The sequence below is a fragment of the Eutrigla gurnardus genome, assembly GCF_963514095.1.
Source record: "Eutrigla gurnardus genome assembly, chromosome: 10".
Taxonomy (NCBI): domain Eukaryota; kingdom Metazoa; phylum Chordata; class Actinopteri; order Perciformes; family Triglidae; genus Eutrigla; species Eutrigla gurnardus.
In genome coordinates, this window is record NC_139924.1 from 5,724,829 (window position 1) to 5,745,081 (window position 20,253).

The 20,253-nt window shown below is 40.8% G+C and overlaps 2 protein-coding genes across 4 annotated transcripts; both read right to left on the minus strand.

The window, feature by feature from the left end:
* On the minus strand, positions 1–7,427 carry LOC311020402 (prolactin-releasing peptide receptor). 2 transcript variants are annotated; one of them, XM_084020423.1, is made up of 4 exons: positions 6,402–7,427; positions 2,559–3,027; positions 1,880–2,277; positions 1–1,253 (listed from the first exon to the last, which is right to left on the minus strand). In XM_084020423.1, exons 2-4 carry the CDS (start codon positions 3,010–3,012, stop codon positions 1,032–1,034), a joined length of 1,074 nt encoding a protein of 357 aa, XP_083876549.1. In that variant the 5' UTR covers positions 3,013–3,027; positions 6,402–7,427; the 3' UTR covers positions 1–1,031. The 2 variants fall into 2 exon arrangements, with proteins under 2 accessions (XP_083876549.1, XP_083876548.1); XM_084020422.1 differs by lacking the exon at positions 6,402–7,427 and having other exon boundaries at positions 2,559–3,269.
* Positions 7,428–10,792: 3,365 nt separating this feature from the next.
* gvin1l2 (GTPase, very large interferon inducible 1-like 2) lies at positions 10,793–19,197 on the minus strand. Of its 2 annotated transcripts, XM_084019871.1 has the most exons (4): positions 19,042–19,197; positions 18,222–18,355; positions 11,970–17,172; positions 10,793–11,866 (listed from the first exon to the last, which is right to left on the minus strand). In XM_084019871.1, exons 2-4 carry the CDS (start codon positions 18,262–18,264, stop codon positions 11,719–11,721), a joined length of 5,394 nt encoding a protein of 1,797 aa, XP_083875997.1. In that variant the 5' UTR covers positions 18,265–18,355; positions 19,042–19,197; the 3' UTR covers positions 10,793–11,718. The 2 variants fall into 2 exon arrangements, with proteins under 2 accessions (XP_083875997.1, XP_083875998.1); XM_084019872.1 differs by lacking the exons at positions 18,222–18,355; positions 19,042–19,197 and having other exon boundaries at positions 11,970–16,825; positions 16,924–17,063.
* Positions 19,198–20,253: the final 1,056 nt, after the last annotated feature.

A 20,253-nucleotide genomic window follows, 5' to 3' on the forward strand; every position in this document is an offset into this window, starting at 1 on the left:
TCATCCAATATAACTCCCAAAAACCTACACTCAGATACGTTCTCAATGTTAATTCCATCAATAGATAATGATATTGAGTGGATTAGTTTCAGTTTGATCATCAGGGAACACATTTATGAACTTAGATCAATTTAATTTTACAAACAGAGGTTTGAAGGTGACATATAAACTGCAGACTTCATCACCCAGCACTGTACGTATTGATCTTTTCCACCAAGGTCCATACTAACTGTACACAATACATATGCATGCACAAACACAAACGTATTTATCCAGGTGCACAGATGACACACAAAGTTAGACCCTGGAGCTAAACCATAGTGAAGAACTACCACATAACGGCACTAAAAATAGCAGGCGATGTATATAATAACATAATCAAATATAATGAAGGTGATATGCAACACAGGAAATACATAACATATTTTCAAGCACAGATATTCAGTACCAGAGACAATCAATCCTAGTTGTGTCTTTTGCACAGGTCCTTATTTTGGTCTGTAACCCATGTCTGGTGAGAAGAGTTCATTGTTCGGTCAGTCAAGCATTTACTGTTTAAGTGTAACTAGGCCCTGCAACCAATGTAGCCACCCTCAGCCTCCAGCGTGTCTGCTACAGTTCCTCATGTGTTTATGCCCCCGCTGGCCTTTTTAAAGCTGCAGGATCTGCTTAGTGTCTTTTACATTAGCTCAGCCGTCTAAGTTAAACATGGAGATCCCAGTGGATGGCTTAATCTTCTTCATCATCATACTAAACTACAGTCTGGTCTGGATCTGCTTCTTTGCCTGTTTGTAATAAGTGGCCTTATTCAGTGCTACCTCTGGTGACACTGTACAAGAGAGGACCAAATGTCTCAAAGTCACAAAATGAAAAGCATAGAGAGATCTTGAATGGCTGTTAAGCATATTTTCTCCTGGACACCTCAGACATCAACATCGGTTTTAGGGGCGCAGGTGTCAGCTTTTGATAAAGGACAGGGCTCTGGTTTCAGGAGCTGCGAGCAGGTGTATCATAGTGGGCACAGTCTGAAATCAGCTCCTGGATGTCACCCTCTCCACCATCCCCCTCTGGCGACAAGGACAGAGGTAGCCTTTCAGGTGCATGCGCACTTTGCTGTGCAGTGAAGCGTAGATGAATGGGTTGTAACACGCAGAGCTCATAGCCACTAAATGACAGCAGACTTGCAAGACATTTATATAGCGCTTCCCTATGATGTGGAAGTCTGGGTCCAGGTCCAGCAACAGGTTCAGCACCTACACAGTGGCATGGAAAAATTTGTGTTACAGCCCTGGCTGAATTTATCTGCATCATGTCAGTGAATTCTTAAAAATACACTCAACTTCAAGTCACTTTTGCAAATGTCTGCCTATATAATTAAAATGACATTTAGTTTGAATGTTTATAATTAGTGACTCCATCTTAGGCTTGAAATCCTGGCAGCCAGGGGCCAATTTACAACATGCAAACTACAATTTATTGATCTTTAGATTATTTGCTTTTGCTCATTTTGACAACTTTTACTAATCGCAAGAAATGTCACATTTGCCTGTAGGACCCTGTAAAATGTTTTGCTTATGTGTAAGCAGTATTCGTAAAGAGCTTTTTTGAAGTGGATGCCTATGTCTGTGCAATACTGCAATGTAAACTCTGTCTCCTTCTTCCATTAATATGATGTTCACACATTCATTTTGCATCACATGCTCGTTGTGGACACAATGTCGGTTTTGTAGACATGATGTACCTGAAGATGAAAAAGCAACTTCCGTCTTCACAGGAAGTTAGGTTTAGGCAAAAAAAATCCCATTTATTTAGGTTTAGGAGAAAAGTTGACGTTAACTTGACAAGTTGGGAGTAAGAACAGTCTGGATCTAAGACTCACCTGCAGGGGCAGCCAACACAGGGCGAAAGCCAGCACTGAAGCCACCAGCAGAGAAAAGGTCTTCTTCCTCCTTTGGCTCCAGCGCTGCTGGCTGTTGGATGGTTCCCCCGGTACTGAATAGCGTTTAAGGCTGACGGTGATGGCACAGTAGGACACACTGACTGATAGCAGCGGGATCATATAGGAGGCTATGAGAGTGAAGCAGGAGTAGAGCAGCCGCAGATTGCCGCTATGTGGCCAGAATTCCTCACACACTACCAGGTCGATGCCGTTGGGTCGCAGGTCCATATAGCGCGTGTAGAGAGACTGAGGTGCAGCCAGAGCCAGAGATAAAAGCCAGACTCCCAGACTCACTGCACCACAACCCCACACAGAGATCCTCCTCCGTATTGGGTGAGCTGAGACAGAAAGCATGGATCAAAACAACAAAGCAGTACATTTCTTCAAAATATTCTGATGCCGTAGATATCTGTAGAAAAATAATCTTGGTGGCAACTGGTGCAGCCTATGTGTTAATTTCAGCCCATCTGAGCGGGAGTAATCAGCAAGCATTGCTGTACCGCAGTGTAACTTCTATACCTAAACCATATGGTTCCAACAAAAGACATTTTCAAGTTCTACAAATATTAGGTTTTAAAACAAATCCTTCTCGGGAGTATAAAAATGTTATCTTTCTTACCTACAACGACATAGCGATCCACAGCAATGGCAGTGAGTGAAAGCACTGATACAAACACTGTGGCACATTGCAGCAAGGGGACCAGGTGGCAGAGGGGTCTCCCAAAAGCCCAGCCATGGCTGTCGAAGGCGTAAGACGCAGTCAGAGGAACACAACTCAGGCACATCAGCAGGTCTCCAGCTGCTAAATTACTGATGAAAAAATTGGTGGCGTTGTGGAGTTTCTTGTCAGACAAGATGCATGCCAACAGGAAGGAGTTTCCAACCCCAGCCACAACCACTACGAGGCAGTAGAGAGGCAAGAAGAGAAGTTTGAAACGTAGAAGAAGCTCTATGCCTACAAACATGTCCAGGGGGTTACTGTGGTTGAGTCCTTGGCTTTCCAGTCGTTTTCTTCCCGTTTCATGGCTGGTATTACCATGCACACTGAAATCTCCATCCATGGATATATCCATGTCTCTGAAGGCAACCTTAAAATGAGGAAGAGCATAACCAACAATAAATTAATAGGTCATGGTCTCACTGTCCTTCAGTAATGTCAGGGACACTTTGATTTAGATTGTTTCCTTTCCTTCAAAAAGCTGTTAAATGCAATTGCTGTAGATATAACACAGCCATAAATTATAGAAAGGGAAAATGACTGTGAACTGGATTAAACTGATTTGGATTATATTTAATTATCACGAATATAAAATATCAGTGCAGCCGTTTCTCCTATGATGCTAAAATTAGATGTTCTACTGACTTGGATAACAGTTAACCTTCAATTTGATGAAGCTACCAGGATCAGTAAGATTATATCACTGAATGAGTCATCATTAAATAATTGAGTTTCCACTGTGCTTTTGTTGCTGCGACCAAACCCCAACCATTACCCCAACCCTAACTCCCTTACCCTAACGCCAACACCAACCCCATCCCTAACACTAACCCCATCCCCAAACTTAACTCTAACCCTAACTCCAACCTTAACCCCTAATCCTAACCCGGAACCAGAAGTCACACAGACTTGGGGGTGGTACCGTTGGAAAGGGCATCCTCCAATTATATGGGATAGAACTAGGTTCCATCGCTCTTCCACCTTCCTGTTCAAAGCTGCGGCTTCACGTTATTCAGCCTGCCACATATGGCCAATTTTCACATTCTCTGGTGGATATGTGAGTATTGTTGGACAGTACAGAGGTGAATTATGCTTCTGAAGTTGCTTTACTCCCTTCGTTAGGGAGGCCTGACCCGGACATCCTCACCAACCTATTGTTGCCGGCCTAAAAGCAACATTCCCAGTACAGCCACGTAATTCACTGAGTGCAAAGTTTTCTGGTAGTCATGCCAGGCAAGACATGACTTATAAGAAACAACAAAAACGGATGTTGGTCTCCCTCTGTGTTTTGACTTAGGAAATATCCAGAGGGGATGGTTTGTTTTCCCTTAGAAACAGTGGACCCAAACACCATGGGAGGGTTTAGACAGACATGATAGACAGTCTATATCAGATTGTACGAACTTTACCGGTTTGCACTTACTTAAAAAGACCCCAACCAATGAAAATACATGTCAGAAAATGAGTTTTCAGGTTTTGAAATTCAAAACCTCAAAACTCATTTGTAACCGCTTCGCTTTAGTGGGAGCATCTGTCAGTGGATTTCTAATTCGACATGCACCTGTCCATGATCAACAGCAGGAATATGTTTCCTGATCCCATCTGGTCTCACGCATCTACATTACCTGACAGTTTAGAAGAAACCCACCCTTGCCTAGTAACGCTGTTGCCATGGTCTTTGTGGAAACCATCCAGACCTTGTAGCTAATTTGTGAAGCGTGATGAGAATCGAAAGCCCTCAAAATGCAAAACAGGAGAAACGACTCTTGACGACTCTCTCTCAGCCTACTTTGTAAGCTCTCTTTTCCTATCCGTCTTTACATTGGTTCCTTTTTTTCTGCTCTCTCTGACTCCATTGACATTTTCTATATTGAGCACTTCATACGCATTTTGTATTTCCATCACTCTGAGGCTGCTGAGGTATCCACGGAGCTGGGGGCTAAGGCAGAACAGATATGAACCACAAATGAGGTCAAATTCTGAGGAGATAACCTAATGGCACATCATTATTTAAATTAGGAATGTAGGAAAGCTGCTCCTTTTGTCCCTGCAATATTACCACATCAAATATATATGAGGTTTAGTGCAGATACTTTGACAGACAGAAAAGCCCTCTTTAACTTAGAAAAATATTTTTTGTCACTTTATAACACACTCTCCACTCCACTGGGTGCAGAGTACACTGAACATTTCTGACTGCATGGAGAATGCCTTTTCCAGTCTGCAGGGCTTATGGCCAACTGCTGGCTAAATGTTATTATCGTCTGCTGACCATTTAATTAAGAAAGACAGAAGCCTCTCTAATAGCAGTTGATCTGCCAAGGAACACAATTTAAGATATTCAGTGAGAAGAAAAATCAACACAGAATTTTATGGTTACCTGTGTGTCGAATGCCAGTTACAAGAAGTATCAACTCTCCAAGTGTTTCCAGCTGGTCGAGAACCTAGTTGTGGTTATTGATGTTGCAGCATAGGAGTGTTTTCTAACAACACAGCTCCTAAATGTCATGCTATTCTGCTGTCAGCTCTGTTACTCTGGCAATGCAATTTTGGTCTTCCTTTCTGCAGACATGATACGCACAGATGCTCAGTGCCAGAGTGCCAGATACATTTCCATTTATTACATCACAGGAAATGGTCCAGGACAAATCTAGAAAACGTGTACTTGTTCTTTCCAGGATACACTTTTCTTTTGAGAAAATTATATTGACATGCAACAACTCGTTTTTATTTTGCTGTTTTAAAAATTCTCAACATACAAGAGGAATTCATTTGTCAAATCATTGCCTAATATTCTGCTGCATGTCACTTAGACTTAGAAGAAAAATTGGGGAGTGTGTACATCTTTGTGGCTGCGCTGCCCACCACGTTAAATATCTGGGAGTTTCTGGACTGTAGATTCATGTTTTATCCATGTGACTAAGTTTATTTCTGTAACTGCTGTTCCTCAGTTGTCAGAGTTATTTGTCTATATCCTACTCATGCTTTAAATTTAAAAAATCCCATATCTTGTACAGTACATTGTGCTTTCTACTTGGTTTTGTCTTAATTACAGAATGGAGTCATACCACATATTTCTAATATATGTATGGTATATATTTACATGTCATACACACATGTGACACATGTGAATGACTCAATTACCCTACAGCCAACAAAACACACCTACAAGAAAGATGCTGTATCCTTCTGCAGTTTGCTCAAAGATGCTATTGCCTTTTCGGTGCTCTGCTCATGTTCCTTTTTAAAAACTCATCAAAGTGCAGATTGGCAGACTTCATTCAAAGACTACACATTTCTGATTAAGTAATTCACCACTGTGGACCTTTTCCATCAGGTGTTTGTTTTGTCCAGTTACTTTGAACTACCTGTAAAATATGATACTTGTGAATCAGCAACATGAAATAGTAAGTGATTGCAAATAAAACTTTTAATTTGAAAATTATGGAAACTATCCATAATTTAGTAGTTAGTATATTACACCTCTTAATTATGAGCAACAAAAACAAATGTATAGAGCAAACGTTTGTGGAAAATGTTGAAGCCAGGTTGTGTGTGTGTGTGTGTGTGTGTGTGTGTGTGTGTGTGTGTGTGTGTGTGTGTGTGTGTGTGTGTGTGTGTGTGTGTGTGTGTTTGTGTGTGTGTGTGTGTGTGTGTGTGTGTGTGTGTGTGTGTGTCCTCACTTTGTCAGACATATATTATATGCAAATGGTAATGCATGCAATGAAACATTGAGGGTCTTACCTGAGAAGATGTTTCAAATTGAAGATACAGAGAATCCCTGTGTCACCACAGTTCAGCACATAAGCTTAATTTCTTCTCTTTTCTGTGTCCCCTTTAATTCCGTCACTCCTTGTCCTTCTTGTTAGAGATCTTACATTTCTGGTCAGAAATGCTTTCCTGCAGCTTATATATTTATAGAAGCCTACAGGGATACGAGGAGTCAGGCAGAGAGATGGTGCTGTCTCACTCAGAACTGAGCGAGAGTGACAGAGGGAGGGAGAAAGAAACAGGACCACATAACCTGTCTCCCTGAAATCCTCATAAACTCTGCCCCCTCCCACCTATTCTCCTTTAGTTTGTCTGCATCCACACACATACATTCTGAATTCACACACACACACACACACACACACACACACACACACACACACACACACACACACACACACACACACACACACACACACACACACACACACACACACACACACACACAGACACTTTCTCTCACAAATCATTCGCAACAGGGTGTGTAGACCTGTGCAGCAATTGTTTGCCCTCAGAGGGAGAGGGCAACCTATTATTTGTGCTCATTGTGAGAGCATGGGTTGCCTGCAGACACCTGAACAACGAAGAAAATGAGCAATGGGGAAAAAAGAGAAAATGTCTCGTTATTGCACTAAAAAGGAGAAATTGCAGATGCAAACGCAAATGTGCGAGGAAGACGTCAGCTCACTCCTCTGCATTATTTACCACTCGATAACAAAACTAAATCTAATTATCTACACGTTATCCTAAATACAAAAAAACACAAGTACCGTTTTAAAAATAATTTTCACGCACACAGGTTATGTCCATCTACACCAGAGAGTTGTGTGGTTACTCCTCTACCAATTTATTTATACTGCCCTTTGTAATGTAATGCCATCTTGGAGGAACCCCTGGAGATCACCTACAATGAAAGCAGTATAAAATAATTTTGAGTGCTATTCCTGCAGCTCTATCATTGTCAAATGCTGCTCCTTATTGGTAAACGCATGATAAGTATCTGACACTTCAGCTCAGATATTCTACATCAACCATTTCACAGAACATCAATTGGGGGCTCAATTCAATACAAGACACCACTCAATGGAACACTATTCTGCAGAAGAAGAAGAGAAAGAGTAAGAAAAAAAGGCAGAGTAAAAGGATAGAAAGAGAAAAGGCAGTGGATTCTGAGGGCAGATCTTTTTGTAGAGTCTGAAAGAAAAATGATTGGTTTTTCTCTCTACTGAAGAAAGCTAGCAGATTAATGGGGACTGAAAAGACAGAGGTATTCAGGAGAATTTCAGCAAGTTACAGCTACTTGAATGGTAGATATGAACCCATAACATCAAGTACATAAATGCAGCTTTCATTTTGTGACAAGCATCAAATGTCAAACGTTCTAGCCTTCATCCAAACTATAAATGTAGTCGAACTCCTAAATGGTATATGTTTGATATACTCTATGTGGCTCTGGTTTATGATTTAAACCGTCTAGCGCCTTTGACTAATGAATAATAGTTATGGTTGTTTCTGTTCTGTGATGATATCTGACTAAATGTGTGTCTGCAAACCTATGTTTGCAACTTCCAAGCTCTATAGAAAAGATGTTGTGGTAGATAAAAGATAGCAGAAGACATGCAAACACACAGTTGAAGGTGCTATAACCAACACATGAAAATGTAAAACAGTGTAACATTTTGGAGTCGCTCATTATAAGGAAGCTCCGTTTGACAGAGTTTTAGTGACTTTCAGCTCATTGGTTAGCAGTCCGGTCACAACTTGTTTGGATCACTTTTACCGCTCTCATCACGTTGTTTGAGGAAACAGTTACAGACTGGCTGGTGAACATAGTGGGGAGCAACTAATGAGCCAGATATATCCCTCAGGAGTTGGTAGAGATTAAAAAAGAGCTGAAAGAGAATGACTATTGGAACCAAGCCTAAGGGACCCAATCGGTGGGGTTTCGAGGAGATTAATGGGGCAGAATGAAGAAAAACAAAGTACTGTACTGTGTGGACTTTAATTTAATCTTAGTTATCTTTGCAAAACAGTGGATAATTGTACTTCTTTGGGCTTTAAACATCACAAACCTGAAAAGATTAGAAAATAAATCAATTTTATCAAAGGCCTTTAAAAGTTTTTTTTGTAAAATATGAATCATGAAATGTGTGTATTGGTTTTGGACTAGAAGTATAAAATAGCATTAAATATAGCACTAAATAGAAGACGATAAAAGTTTTATTGACATTTTTGCACTTGTGAGACAGAAGCTATTTTTTTTTGTTAAATTACAAATGCAAGTTATTTCAGTTTGTTGGAAGTTTGAGTTTGTTTTCCACTGAACTCTGATGTTTCTGAGAGTGTAGCAGCACATCCCGCCTTGCTAAAGGTCACGTGGCAAATAAGCTCTGACCTCCATATGTGTACAACCTCCATATACAACGGCCCTCGTCCAGGAAGGAAACGCTGACAGAGATGACAGCAGATGTTGCAGCAAAGCAGTACATACAGTACGGGCCTTTATCACTACAAAAAGAAAGAGGGGAAAACAAAGTTCTAGCTCCATTCATTATTATCACTTGTATTCTAGATAGTAGACACACTTTCAGTGAAATAGCTTGCAGTTTTCAAGCTGTGTATCCATGGATGGTTCAAACAACAGCAACTTCTGTAGGAGAAATCCTGGTAAATATTTCAAGCTCTTCCAGCCAATGGTAGTTACACAGAAGTATTGTAATAATCGTCTATACAGTTCCCTGACTGTGACCAAATAGACATGTTTGGGAAAAATTGGCAGCTGATTTTCAGAGATAATCTCTCATGTGCCCCGATGTTGTTTGACTGCACCAAATAGGAATGTTTGCCCGTCATTATATGTTGACTGATAGCTTATCAACTATAATTTGATGCTGCGGCCTGCTGTTCATTTTTGTCCGACAAGTCGTTGCTGAAGCCAGCTGGGAAACGAATGAGCGCTGAGACATCAGACATAATGAGCGGGGCATAGTTCGATTGTGTTTGAGAAGTATTGTGGTTTCAAATGCGTCTGTTAGCTCAGGCACTATTTTTGCTGTTTGTTCTTGTCTGGTGTGTCAGCGGCTGGCTGGAAGAGCCCTGATTTACAGGACACATGGTTTCAGCTAAAAGTACTGCCTCATCATATCGGTCATGTGGAAAGGAGCTGATAATGCATGTGAAACACTGGCAACAGCCACTACACATTTTTTTATTTTTTTATTAAAACAGTACAGATATGTTAGCAATGTCCTGACCTTGTGCTTTGCTGTCCATTTTTTCATTGTAGGCTATATCCCAGTTGAGTAGATGAAGTAGATTTAAACATATATTTGGGGAAACTCACTCACCAGTATTCCCTGTAGACTGGTGACTCACACTGCTACGACCAGATTTAATCCCGACCTTTTTGACAGCTGTTGGTTTCTATTAATATCAGCTGGCAACCGTGTACTTGTACCGTGCTATAGGACCTTTTCACAGCAGCCATTTTGACATGTTATAGCAGGATAAACACGGGTGTGATTGATCAAGTTAATTATGGTCCTGTTCTCTTTAGTGTATTACAGCCATTCCAGTGAGCCAGCATGCACAATGTTGCCCTGACCCACCGGAATGGAACAGGGCCATAATCAATGTTATCAATTACACCTGTGTTTACCCAGCAATGACATGTCAAAAATTGCTGCTGTGAAAAGGGCCTGTTGTCAGGTTAGGCACTGTTGTGTAATCAGCCTGTTCACTCCCACTCACCAAACTAAAAAGGTCAAAGCTGTGTGTCACAAGCTGCGGGTGGTGTTGGCTGGCTATGGACAGAATCAGGGGTTGAAATCTGTCTGAGCTAAAAAACACCTTCAGTAATTGGTTTTGTATTGGGCAGATCCAGTATCATGCACAAGCAGAGCTCTAGAGGAGGCATCACACTACAACACAAAATCTAACCATTCAGTAAAACATTCTCTCTGTGCGTGTGTGTGTGTGTGTGTGTGTGTTAAAAGTACAGTCATTAAATGCAAACGGTAGGCTACATTTATGATTCTTGAGGTGTTTCGGTCTTGATGCACTGCAACCACTGCAGACTTTCACACTGCAAACACAGCTTAGACAGAGTTACGTTGCTTTGTGGTTCATTGTGTACACTCAGACTCACTTCCTTTATCTGGGTGTGTTTGTGTGTGAGTGAATCATCTGTCTGTGTATGAGACAATAAAATAATCAAATGAGTCAAATGAGGTGCCTGTAATGCATAAATATCAGTATTTACTGGCAAAATGAAGACCTGTACCGTTATGTCATGGTTATGTTCAACCCTGTGACAACTGTCTACCAATTATTTAAAAAAAAATTTAAATAAATTAATGACTGTGTGCTACATGTTTTTCTTCTTTATTTCTTCATCGCTTTGCAGAGATGCAGATTAACCATAAACTGACCAAATTAATCGTCACATCTGTGTAACAGTTCCAACAAAAACAGAACATTAAAGCCAGCTAGAAGAAGGTGAGATTTCTGGCAAGATTGTATGACAGCGTTTTAAGGAGGGTGTATAATCAATGTTAACCTTTGACCGTTGTGTGCTAGCATTAATGAGGTTAGAGAATGCTTGTTTCAGTACTTAGAACAGTCTTCAGGGATCAAACACATACATAAACACATCCTGAAAATCTAATTTCCCTCAGACTTGGTGAGAATTCCCAGTAAATACTTCAACCACAATTCTCATTGTTTAACCTTATTGAGTATAAATTTGCACCTTTGCAGATGTGTAGTTATTAGTTATCAGCCTGGACTGTCTGCATGTTAACAAATAAAAGCCTGTTGACAATTAAAACTGCATTTACTCTGTTACACTCTAACAACCTGGATAGTCAAGCTGAAAACAAGCAAAGTTACACATTAAAAAAAAAATATATGTATTATTATTTTAATGTTATAGTCTTTTGCCAGTGTTTAAATGCATGGAAAGACATTGTCTTGTCAGATCAGGAGGCAGTTGAGGTAAGTGGGATAATAAGGATTCAACATTTAAAATATATTCTAAAGGCATATTTTACAGAAAACTATTTATTAAAGAAAGCATTTAAATTAAAATGTATTAAAAAACAAACCCCTTATCATTATCAGTGTTTTGGATGAATTGTCTATCTGATCAACTTTCTGTCCAGTATTAACATTATCATCAACATCCTTGATAGATATAACATAGGCTACTTCTAAACCAGATAAAACCTGGACTTGATCAATAAAATGCCACATGCAATATGATGAAAACAGAATACATTACAGAAGAGTCCTAATATGAGTATTGTGCAGTGAGGAAGGCCTCCTTCAGACTGGACAATGCCTCCTCCTTAGTGATCTTTCGCCACTCCTCAGGAATCTCTGCTGGCTCCTGCTTGTATTCCTTTGCAAACCTCTCACTGAACCTCGCCAACACAAACCTGTAAAAAGGATATTTAGCTTATTTTAGGGATATGTGAATACAAAAACACACATGCACATGATTTTGATATCATGATATTTTATTCTTAATGAACACTGTACCTCCAGTAAGCACTGGGCATCTGGCTGTTTGAGTCCTCAGGGGTGAAGCTCCAGTCTGGGTAGAGGGCATGGAGGCCCCTGCATGGCACGGACATGTCCTGTGTGTCTTTGCACATACCTGGGTTGTCTTCAGTCATGCTTTCTGGACAACTGATACAGGACAGAGAACCTGAGTTATGGGGCAACATGCCTATGGGCCTGTGGAGCAGAGCCCTGTGAACCTCATGACCCTTCCCTTCCAGCTCACAGGGGGCTCTGCAGAGCGGACACTGCCGGTCACAGCCTTGCACTTTTTTGAACAGGGAGTCTTTGGGCTGGATTGAAAGGCAGGAAAGAAGTTGGGTGATTTCCAGATTTTTGGAGAAGTCCTGGGATAAGTCCAAGCGCATTGCAGCCAGGAACTCCATTAGACATGTGACAAAATGATCCCATTTTGTGGTGATGCTGAAGAAAGGTCCATACATAGGGGCCCTGGAGACATCCACATCTCCATCACTCTCTAAAATGAGGCACACTCTCTCCAGCAGCGGCTTTGTATCACTCAGAACTCCACTGGTACCTTCTGCCATTTGGCTCACTGCTGCCGCAACCTTTCCTACAATTTCTCCAAGTCTCTGATGTCTCCATTGATCAAAGTTGGTTGATCCGGAGAGGTGAGTCACCACTGTCTGCTGGATCTTTTTCAGTCTGAAGTCTTCATAGGAAAGCAAATACTCCAGGTAGCTTTCAAAGTGGTCCTCCTCTATCAGCTCTTCCAGCAAGCCTTGATGGAAGGCACGTGGGGACTGAAACTGCTTGGCTTTACCTTGAATCTCTTGGACAATACACATCCCCAGTGGTTTATAGATGTAGTCCAACACTGTTGGTTTGATGACCATGGAAGTAAATGCTTGAGCCACCCTCTGGCACTGGTCTCTCTTCCTGAACTGGTAGATAAACTTTGCCAAGTACGTACTCTTGGTTGCAGTAATGCATGCTAAAAGCTCACTGTCCTTGGAATAGCGGTCATGTAATTTTTGAAAGTCTTGGCATGAAGCGCTACAGAGATACACTTTGAGGTCCACTTCAAAGGCTGATCTCATTTCCAAAGATTTTTCTTTCAAAGTTTTTTCAACGTTTTCTAACTGTTGTGTAATGTAACTGTCAGAGAAATCTGCTGGTAATCTAGACTTAGCTGCTACAAACTGCTTGTTTTCTTCTATGATTTTGCATGCTACCTGTTGAGCTTCTAACCTCTTCAGTCTGATGTTGTCATCAAACATGTGCTTTATTCTGCTGCGGTATCCAAAATGCTCATCACAGACTTGGAAACTTGATGTTTCGATTTGGCCAACGGATTCAAGTTTTTTCATGTGTTTCTGGAGACCGCATTTGATTAGATTCTCTTTCAAAATATCAGTCACCCTTGCAGTAATATCATCTGTTTCTGAAGGCCTGAAGTCAAAGTTGCACAATGTCTCATTCCACACACCTTCAAACTCCTTTTCTAGTTCTGTATCTTGAAAGAGAATGTTGGTTGACTTACTCCTCTCCACAAGTGTATGTAGCGTGGATTCCTGTTCTTTTTCCAGTAAGGTCTTACATTTTTCCAACCGTGTTGAAGAAGTATGGCTCTCGTTGACTGTCCCCAACCTTTGTATTGTCTCTTCAGTTACTCGTTTCTGAAGATCATCCATGTTGCTCATTAGGATTGGCCTGAATGCGTTCATTTTACGAAAGTTCTCTTTCATCAGATAGTCCTCTACTTTTGATCTGAGTTTGTCCACCTCTGTTTTGACTTCCTCTCTGGCTTCGTTCTTCAACTCGCTCAGAAGGCCATCTTCGATCGTAGTGTCTAAAGCCTTCGCCTTTGTTGCAAAGATTTTCTTTGTTGCCCCCTTAAGCCATCTTTCCATGTGTTCCATGAAACTATACTCCCATGGGGAAAGCTCTAAGCAAAGCAAAGAGAAGTCTAAAGCTATATCAGTATTTTGCAGACCAATCGAGAATGATTCTGATTTCACTGCATCCCAAACAGAACACAATCGGCTGATAAATTCAGGCAGACCAGGGGCTTTAGACTTAGCTGCACACTTCTTCAATGCCCCAAACAGGTTTTGCTTAAGCTTTAACACAGCCTTACTATACTGTGTATCAATTGGTTCCGATAGGGACATATTGAACCAAGGGCCTTTGACACCAGTGACACAACTTGTTGTCTTTGCATAATGATTATCAGCATTGCTACCCCTGTCCCCAGTCTCAGTCTGAAGCATATCCGATACAAGTCTTAGCTGTGATGCTTGTAATAAGCTGTTTATGTCTTCGTCCTGGGTCAGGAGTTGGCAAATGGGCATGGATCCACATTCTTTGATGCGTAGGAGCGCGTTGATTATGACAGTGAAGTTAGTTTCAAACTCAGTATCCAAATGTGAAGAGATATTCTGCATTAAAACATCACTCAATCCTGTTGCAACAGTGGCCATTCTGTTGTCCTGGATCAGCGTATTTCTCTTGTTGTCTGGAGACATTGAGCAGAGACCTTCAACATCAATTAACAAGAGAAAATCACACTCCATATCCGTTCTGAGGTTATCGGTAAGACACAGGACGACCATGTACACACCTCTAGTCGATTTTTGCCTTCCTTCAGGAAATTTCACCCCAAATAATGCAGAAAAAATCTCAGCGTTCATACCATGATGTACTCCAAGGTTTGTCAACACTCGGGTCCTACACTGTTCTTGAGGTAGGCGTCGTTTGAGCTCTGCAAAGACAGAGCACAGCCAACGCATGGGAATGTATGAGGCATCTCCATCCATTAGTTCAAGTGGAATCCCATAGAGAAGAAGGTCTGCAGCTAAGCTAGGGAGACGCAAAACATTGTGGTTTCCCCTTCTCTGGCTCATGTGTGTCAGCTCAAAAATCAGGCCCATCTCACGCAAAAAGTGCTCAAGCCCCAGTGAGAACAGATCTCTTTCCAAGGGCTGTGAACTTGAGGCTACTGGATGTTCAGAGAAAACATCTGGGCACATTTGTTGTTCACCAGAAGAAGTCGAATCTGACTGAGGCTGCATAAGTATCAGTTCTGGTCCATCTAGCCTTATCAGCTCTGGATCAGCTAGCTGTATCAGCTCTGGGTGATCTAGCGGTATCAGCTCTGGATCAGCTATCTGTATCAGCTCTGGGTGATCTAGCGGTATCAGCTCTGGATCATCTAGCTGTATCCGCTCTGGTCCATCTGGCTGTATTAGCTCTGGATCATCTAGCGGTATCAGCTCTGGTTCATCTATCTGTTTCAGCTTTGGTTCATCTAGCTGTTTCCATTGGAGGCTTGAGGTTCCATTTTCACCAAACTCCAAATTATGGTTTTGGTCCTCAAAGATGTGAACAGAAAATTGGTCTTCACTCAGAATCTCTTTCTTGGTTGAGGTCACATATACCTGCTGTTCTACGACTGGATCATGTGTTGACTTGAGATGTTCTTTGTGTTGTGACTGTGGTTCTATGGTCTGTTCTGTAGACTTCTGCAAAATCTCTTGGCCCGTCTCAAACTGTTTCTCAGAAACTTGCAGTTTGGTATTCATGGGCAGCTCTTCGTTGTTTTCCTCTTCAAATGTAGAATCTGTGCAGAAACTATCCCTGTCTGCTTGGTTGTCATTGGTTCGGTTTTGGAGCTCATCTTTATGTTCTGACATGTCCTCTGTCTTATCTGTCTGTAAGTATGTGAATAGAACTTGTGGACCGTTTCTTTTCTCGATTTGCTTCAGCCGAAGCCTCAGCTTCATCCAACTGAGGAAATAAGTCCTCTCTACTTTATCTGATAGGAAAAGTGAATCAGTAAAAATCTTCATTGCTGGAGTCATTTTGTACCAATTCAATTCTACCAAGATGTCTTTTTTTTTTTTTTCCAGTTGAGGATCGATTTCTTTTCCTTCTTTCATCTGTTTACCCTCCTCTGTTTCTATTTCGGCAAGTTTGCTCCACAATTGCCCTTGCAAAGGAAAATGTTTCTCCTTGAATTGAACAGATCCCTCATCCAAACCTTCCAATGCTAGCTCCACTGTGGCCATTGCCTTTTTACAAACTGCCTGTTCATCTACAATAAGGCCTAGCTCCTCTGCTAATTTTGCTGCTGCTTCAAGTGTAACAGGTTTCAATTCATCTGGTAACAGATCTTTCATAGTGTCACACAGCCGATGAGCCAGTTCCTCCTCGTTCAAATTTCTCCCTTGCAGCACCGATCCTCCGGAAAACGGCATGTATTGTTCAAAGTCCTGACCAACAAACCCCACATCGGAATCTGATAGGTCAATCAGTATGAGTTTGCTTGTCATGTATTTGCAGGAGGCAAGAAGTTGTTTTTCTTTCTCCCTAAGATCCCCACAGAAAATAACCACAGCTGACGACGCTTTACAAAGGAGACTGAAGAATTTCTCATGTGTACATGCGTCGCCACGGAGATTTGAAATGACCAAAGGAACAGGGAAAATATCTCTTGCAGTGTCTCCAGTGGGTAGACACCATCCAATCTCAATCAGGCCATTAGAGAGTGTTCGGGGCAGCTGTCCTCCCTCCATCCCCCTGTGGAGAAATGTGTCACAGGGAGATCTGAGTCCACTTATAACATTGTTTAGCACCTGCGACTTAGACACAACACTGCGACCAAGCTTCATACATGATACCACCGGCATGTATGTACTTGCCAAATCCCCCTCGAGGACCTTCCCGCTACCATCTGGAAAGTGAGACCTCCATTTGCTTACAGCACCTCTCAAAGGCCAAAGAAGGAAGTGACTGGGCTCTTCTGGATCAATGTTTGGAAGGACCAGGGGCACAGCAAACTGGCATTGCAACATGCGCACAGTCATCTCTTGCTGAAGGAAAGTGTTAGCAGACATAAAGACAGCTGTAACTAGATCAAGGGGGTTGATGCCACACTGGCCTCCTTCTCCAAAGCCATTGATTAGCTCACCAGGTGATTTGTTAGCATTGTTCAGAACATCATTCAGAGCTTTGCAACAAGGACTGCGGGCATCTGGGCTAAGCCGCCAAAGACGTTGGAGGAAAGCATTTGGTAGATCCTTGGTCTCTAGAGGGGCTTGGTTCTCCAGAGTCGAAGTGCAGATATCCACCATAGATGCTTGGTCCAATGGTGTAGTCCAGAAGTCCTCTAGACCCAGCTTGTTTAGGACCTCTGCCTGGGCATTGTTCTTTGGAGGTTCTGTTTTGGAAGGGAATCAACCATTTAGTCTGTGGATATGCTACATTTTTAAATCTGACATGGTAAACATATAATTCAATTTCATTTGATTAGGGGAGGGGGAAGAAAATAAATATATATATGCCCCTGTGACCCTGAATACAGGATTCGTCGGTATACAAATGAAAGTTGCTTTTGTTGTTGAAAATATGAAATTTGACTTACATAGCATAATGTGTGATACATGTCTTTGAATATATACATTCACTAAGTTCTTATCAATCCTTCATGTGTGCACTAGTTTCCAGCTGTTGACTTATTCTAAAGAAGTAAGATACTTTTATTTTAAAAGAAATAGTAAAAGAAAATACATTTCCGATAAATGTTGAAGTTACATATAAACTGTTTTGAATAACGTGTCACAACTGTCAATAAATTTAGACTCAGCCTCAGCTACACTTGCGAACAAAACAGCAGTGTTCCCCTTAAACACATCATCCCGTGGTGCCATTAATATCTGAAACGTACACTTGTTGCCGCCAACCCAATTATCATTAATGGGTAAACACATTATAGCATTCAGCGTTGCTTTGCTTTCCTGGCCCGCAGGTTTTATCTCATTTTGTTTTCAAAGCCAGAACAGTCACAGGAAGAAGCGATAGCAGACAGCCCAAATTTATTTCTGCCTTCCTTTTGCAGAATGCAAATGTGGATGAGTTAAGGTTAATTGGAACACAGACTGTGTGGGATTGAGTAGCTGCAGCAGTGTTTCTACAAGATGCTGGTGGTTTATCTGGGGACATGCACACCCGATAAGCAAAATAAGGCTTAAATGTGTGTGTCCATTGTCATCTTTGTAGCTATTAATTTGGTTGACACAACCATACTAGCACCAAATAATGAGAGAGTAATTATTTTGTCATTTTTTTCTGCTTCTGGTCTCTTCAAAATTGTTACGTAGAGTTGTTTTTTTTAAATGAATGAATCCACCACTTATGTCCAAAAAAAGTCCTTCGAAAAATAACATTTCTATCATACCACAACCCCATAAAAACAAAAAGGTAACATACTTTTCTTTTTGCTGCTCGGTCTCTTAAGAAGCCTGAGTGACATGATAATTCCAGCTGAGCCACTCTCGTCTCAGTGTTAAATGTGTGTTTCTTCGCTGATCACCATCATCATGAACAATGTGTTGACTGGAAACCTGTGATTAAAATTCATAACATAAACATTACTGGCATACAAAACGCAGCACAACACAAACAAATGTACCTGCGAGCGTCTTTGACATAAAACCACATAGAAATATGAAAACGTGTTGTAGCCTTCCAACAGATGAGATTATGTTGTACCCTGCTATTTAAAGGAGGCTGGTTAGTCCTGACTTTTATCTTGCTGAAAGGCTTCACTGAGGCAAAGATTCTCCCCCTTTAATGTTTTTTTTTCACTCCATAAAACCTGAACCATCACAGCCGTGTGCTGATATAGTGGCCTCTCCTCAGATCAAAAGACTGTCAGAAAGATAAATCATACCACTGATAACTCGACTTTGAGGTGTATACCCTTTAGATTTAACACTTCACAGTTTAAAGCTCACAGTAATTTGTTTCTGATTCACTCCTTCTCTATAATTTTTTTAATGTGCTTTTATTGCACATTATTATAAAGCATTACTGTATTGTTGAATGCACATACAGTAGATCACAGGCTTAATTTTTCCAAATAAGAGAAGAAATAAGATTAATAAGCCTGTTCATTTAGGTAAACTGCAAGTTATCCAATGTTGAATATGCATACCAAGAAAATATATGAATTATATGAATGTAATCATTTCAATATATTTGTGATAGTGCCCGTGTTCCTTAGAATTTTAAATAATAATGTCCTTACCTATTTCTCCAAATGCTTGCTTAATTAAGTATCCCTTATATGTGGTCTCCTCCACTGTGGTTGTGTTTCTCAATCAGGAGAGCTCTTATACCTGTGTGTGCAGTGAAACCACACATTCCTGCATTTCTGTCTAATCCAATACAAACAACAAAAATAATCAGTCACACGCACACATACTCTACAAGGCACACATAGACCAGTGGCATCATGTAAAACGTCAGGCTTGATACTCAGATAGCTGCAGCTGACGTATGTATTAACCAAATGTTTTCAGATACACCTGTTGAAAGTCTTATCATCGGTCGGAGGTGAGGCTCCAGACAATGACGCACAAACACCTGATAACAGCAGCTGCTCCTCCTGTCTCAGTGATGAGTTATCTTTGTGGTATAACTGGTTTACCCTGGTGTCAAATGAATGAGAGAACTTGAAGCTAGATACAATATATTTCTAGTCCAACTTTTAGTTCAACTTTATTGTTCCCCAAAAAAGTGTAACTAAACATACACCCATAAATCATGGGAATACACAAATTATGGAAAGATTATATTTGACTTGGAAATCTTCACTGCAGAATGTTTTCAGACAAAGGAGGTGGACTCAAACCTGATACACACTTCTTTGCTTCCTAGAAAGCAATGTTTTCTTGTATCAGGGGCCTTCCAAAATTAGTATTTAATAATTACTTTAGTTTAAATCGAGTGCTGCAAGGATGACAGCTAAAAGCCAGAAATGAATTAGCATTTTTGCACTTCCGGTTCCTTTGTCTCAAAGTCAGCAGGTTTTAAATGGGTTTTTGGTTAGATGCCTGACATTGGTTAACACAAGTGTCATGAAAATTCTGTCAAACCTAACCCCATGTATGGGATATAGGATATTATTATATATAATTAAAATATAAATATATATGTTATTTTTTAATTATTATTGAATTCATTATCGATCATTTATAAACACTTCAGAAAGTGGACCTTAAATGTCAAAAGGTCAAACCATTTGGGAGCTTCTCCCTGATTCACACCAGTATGGGGCTGATTAATCAGCATGCAAGGCATTTGAACTATAAAAGGAAATACAATGATATGCAAAGCAATTCATCAGTAAGGCGTATTGTCTTAATGTGTGATTAAACTAAATAAAAAATAAAACCTGCCTCTTCTGATGGAGAGATGAAAGCACACCTGAGGGATAAGTGTTGTTCATAGGAAAAGA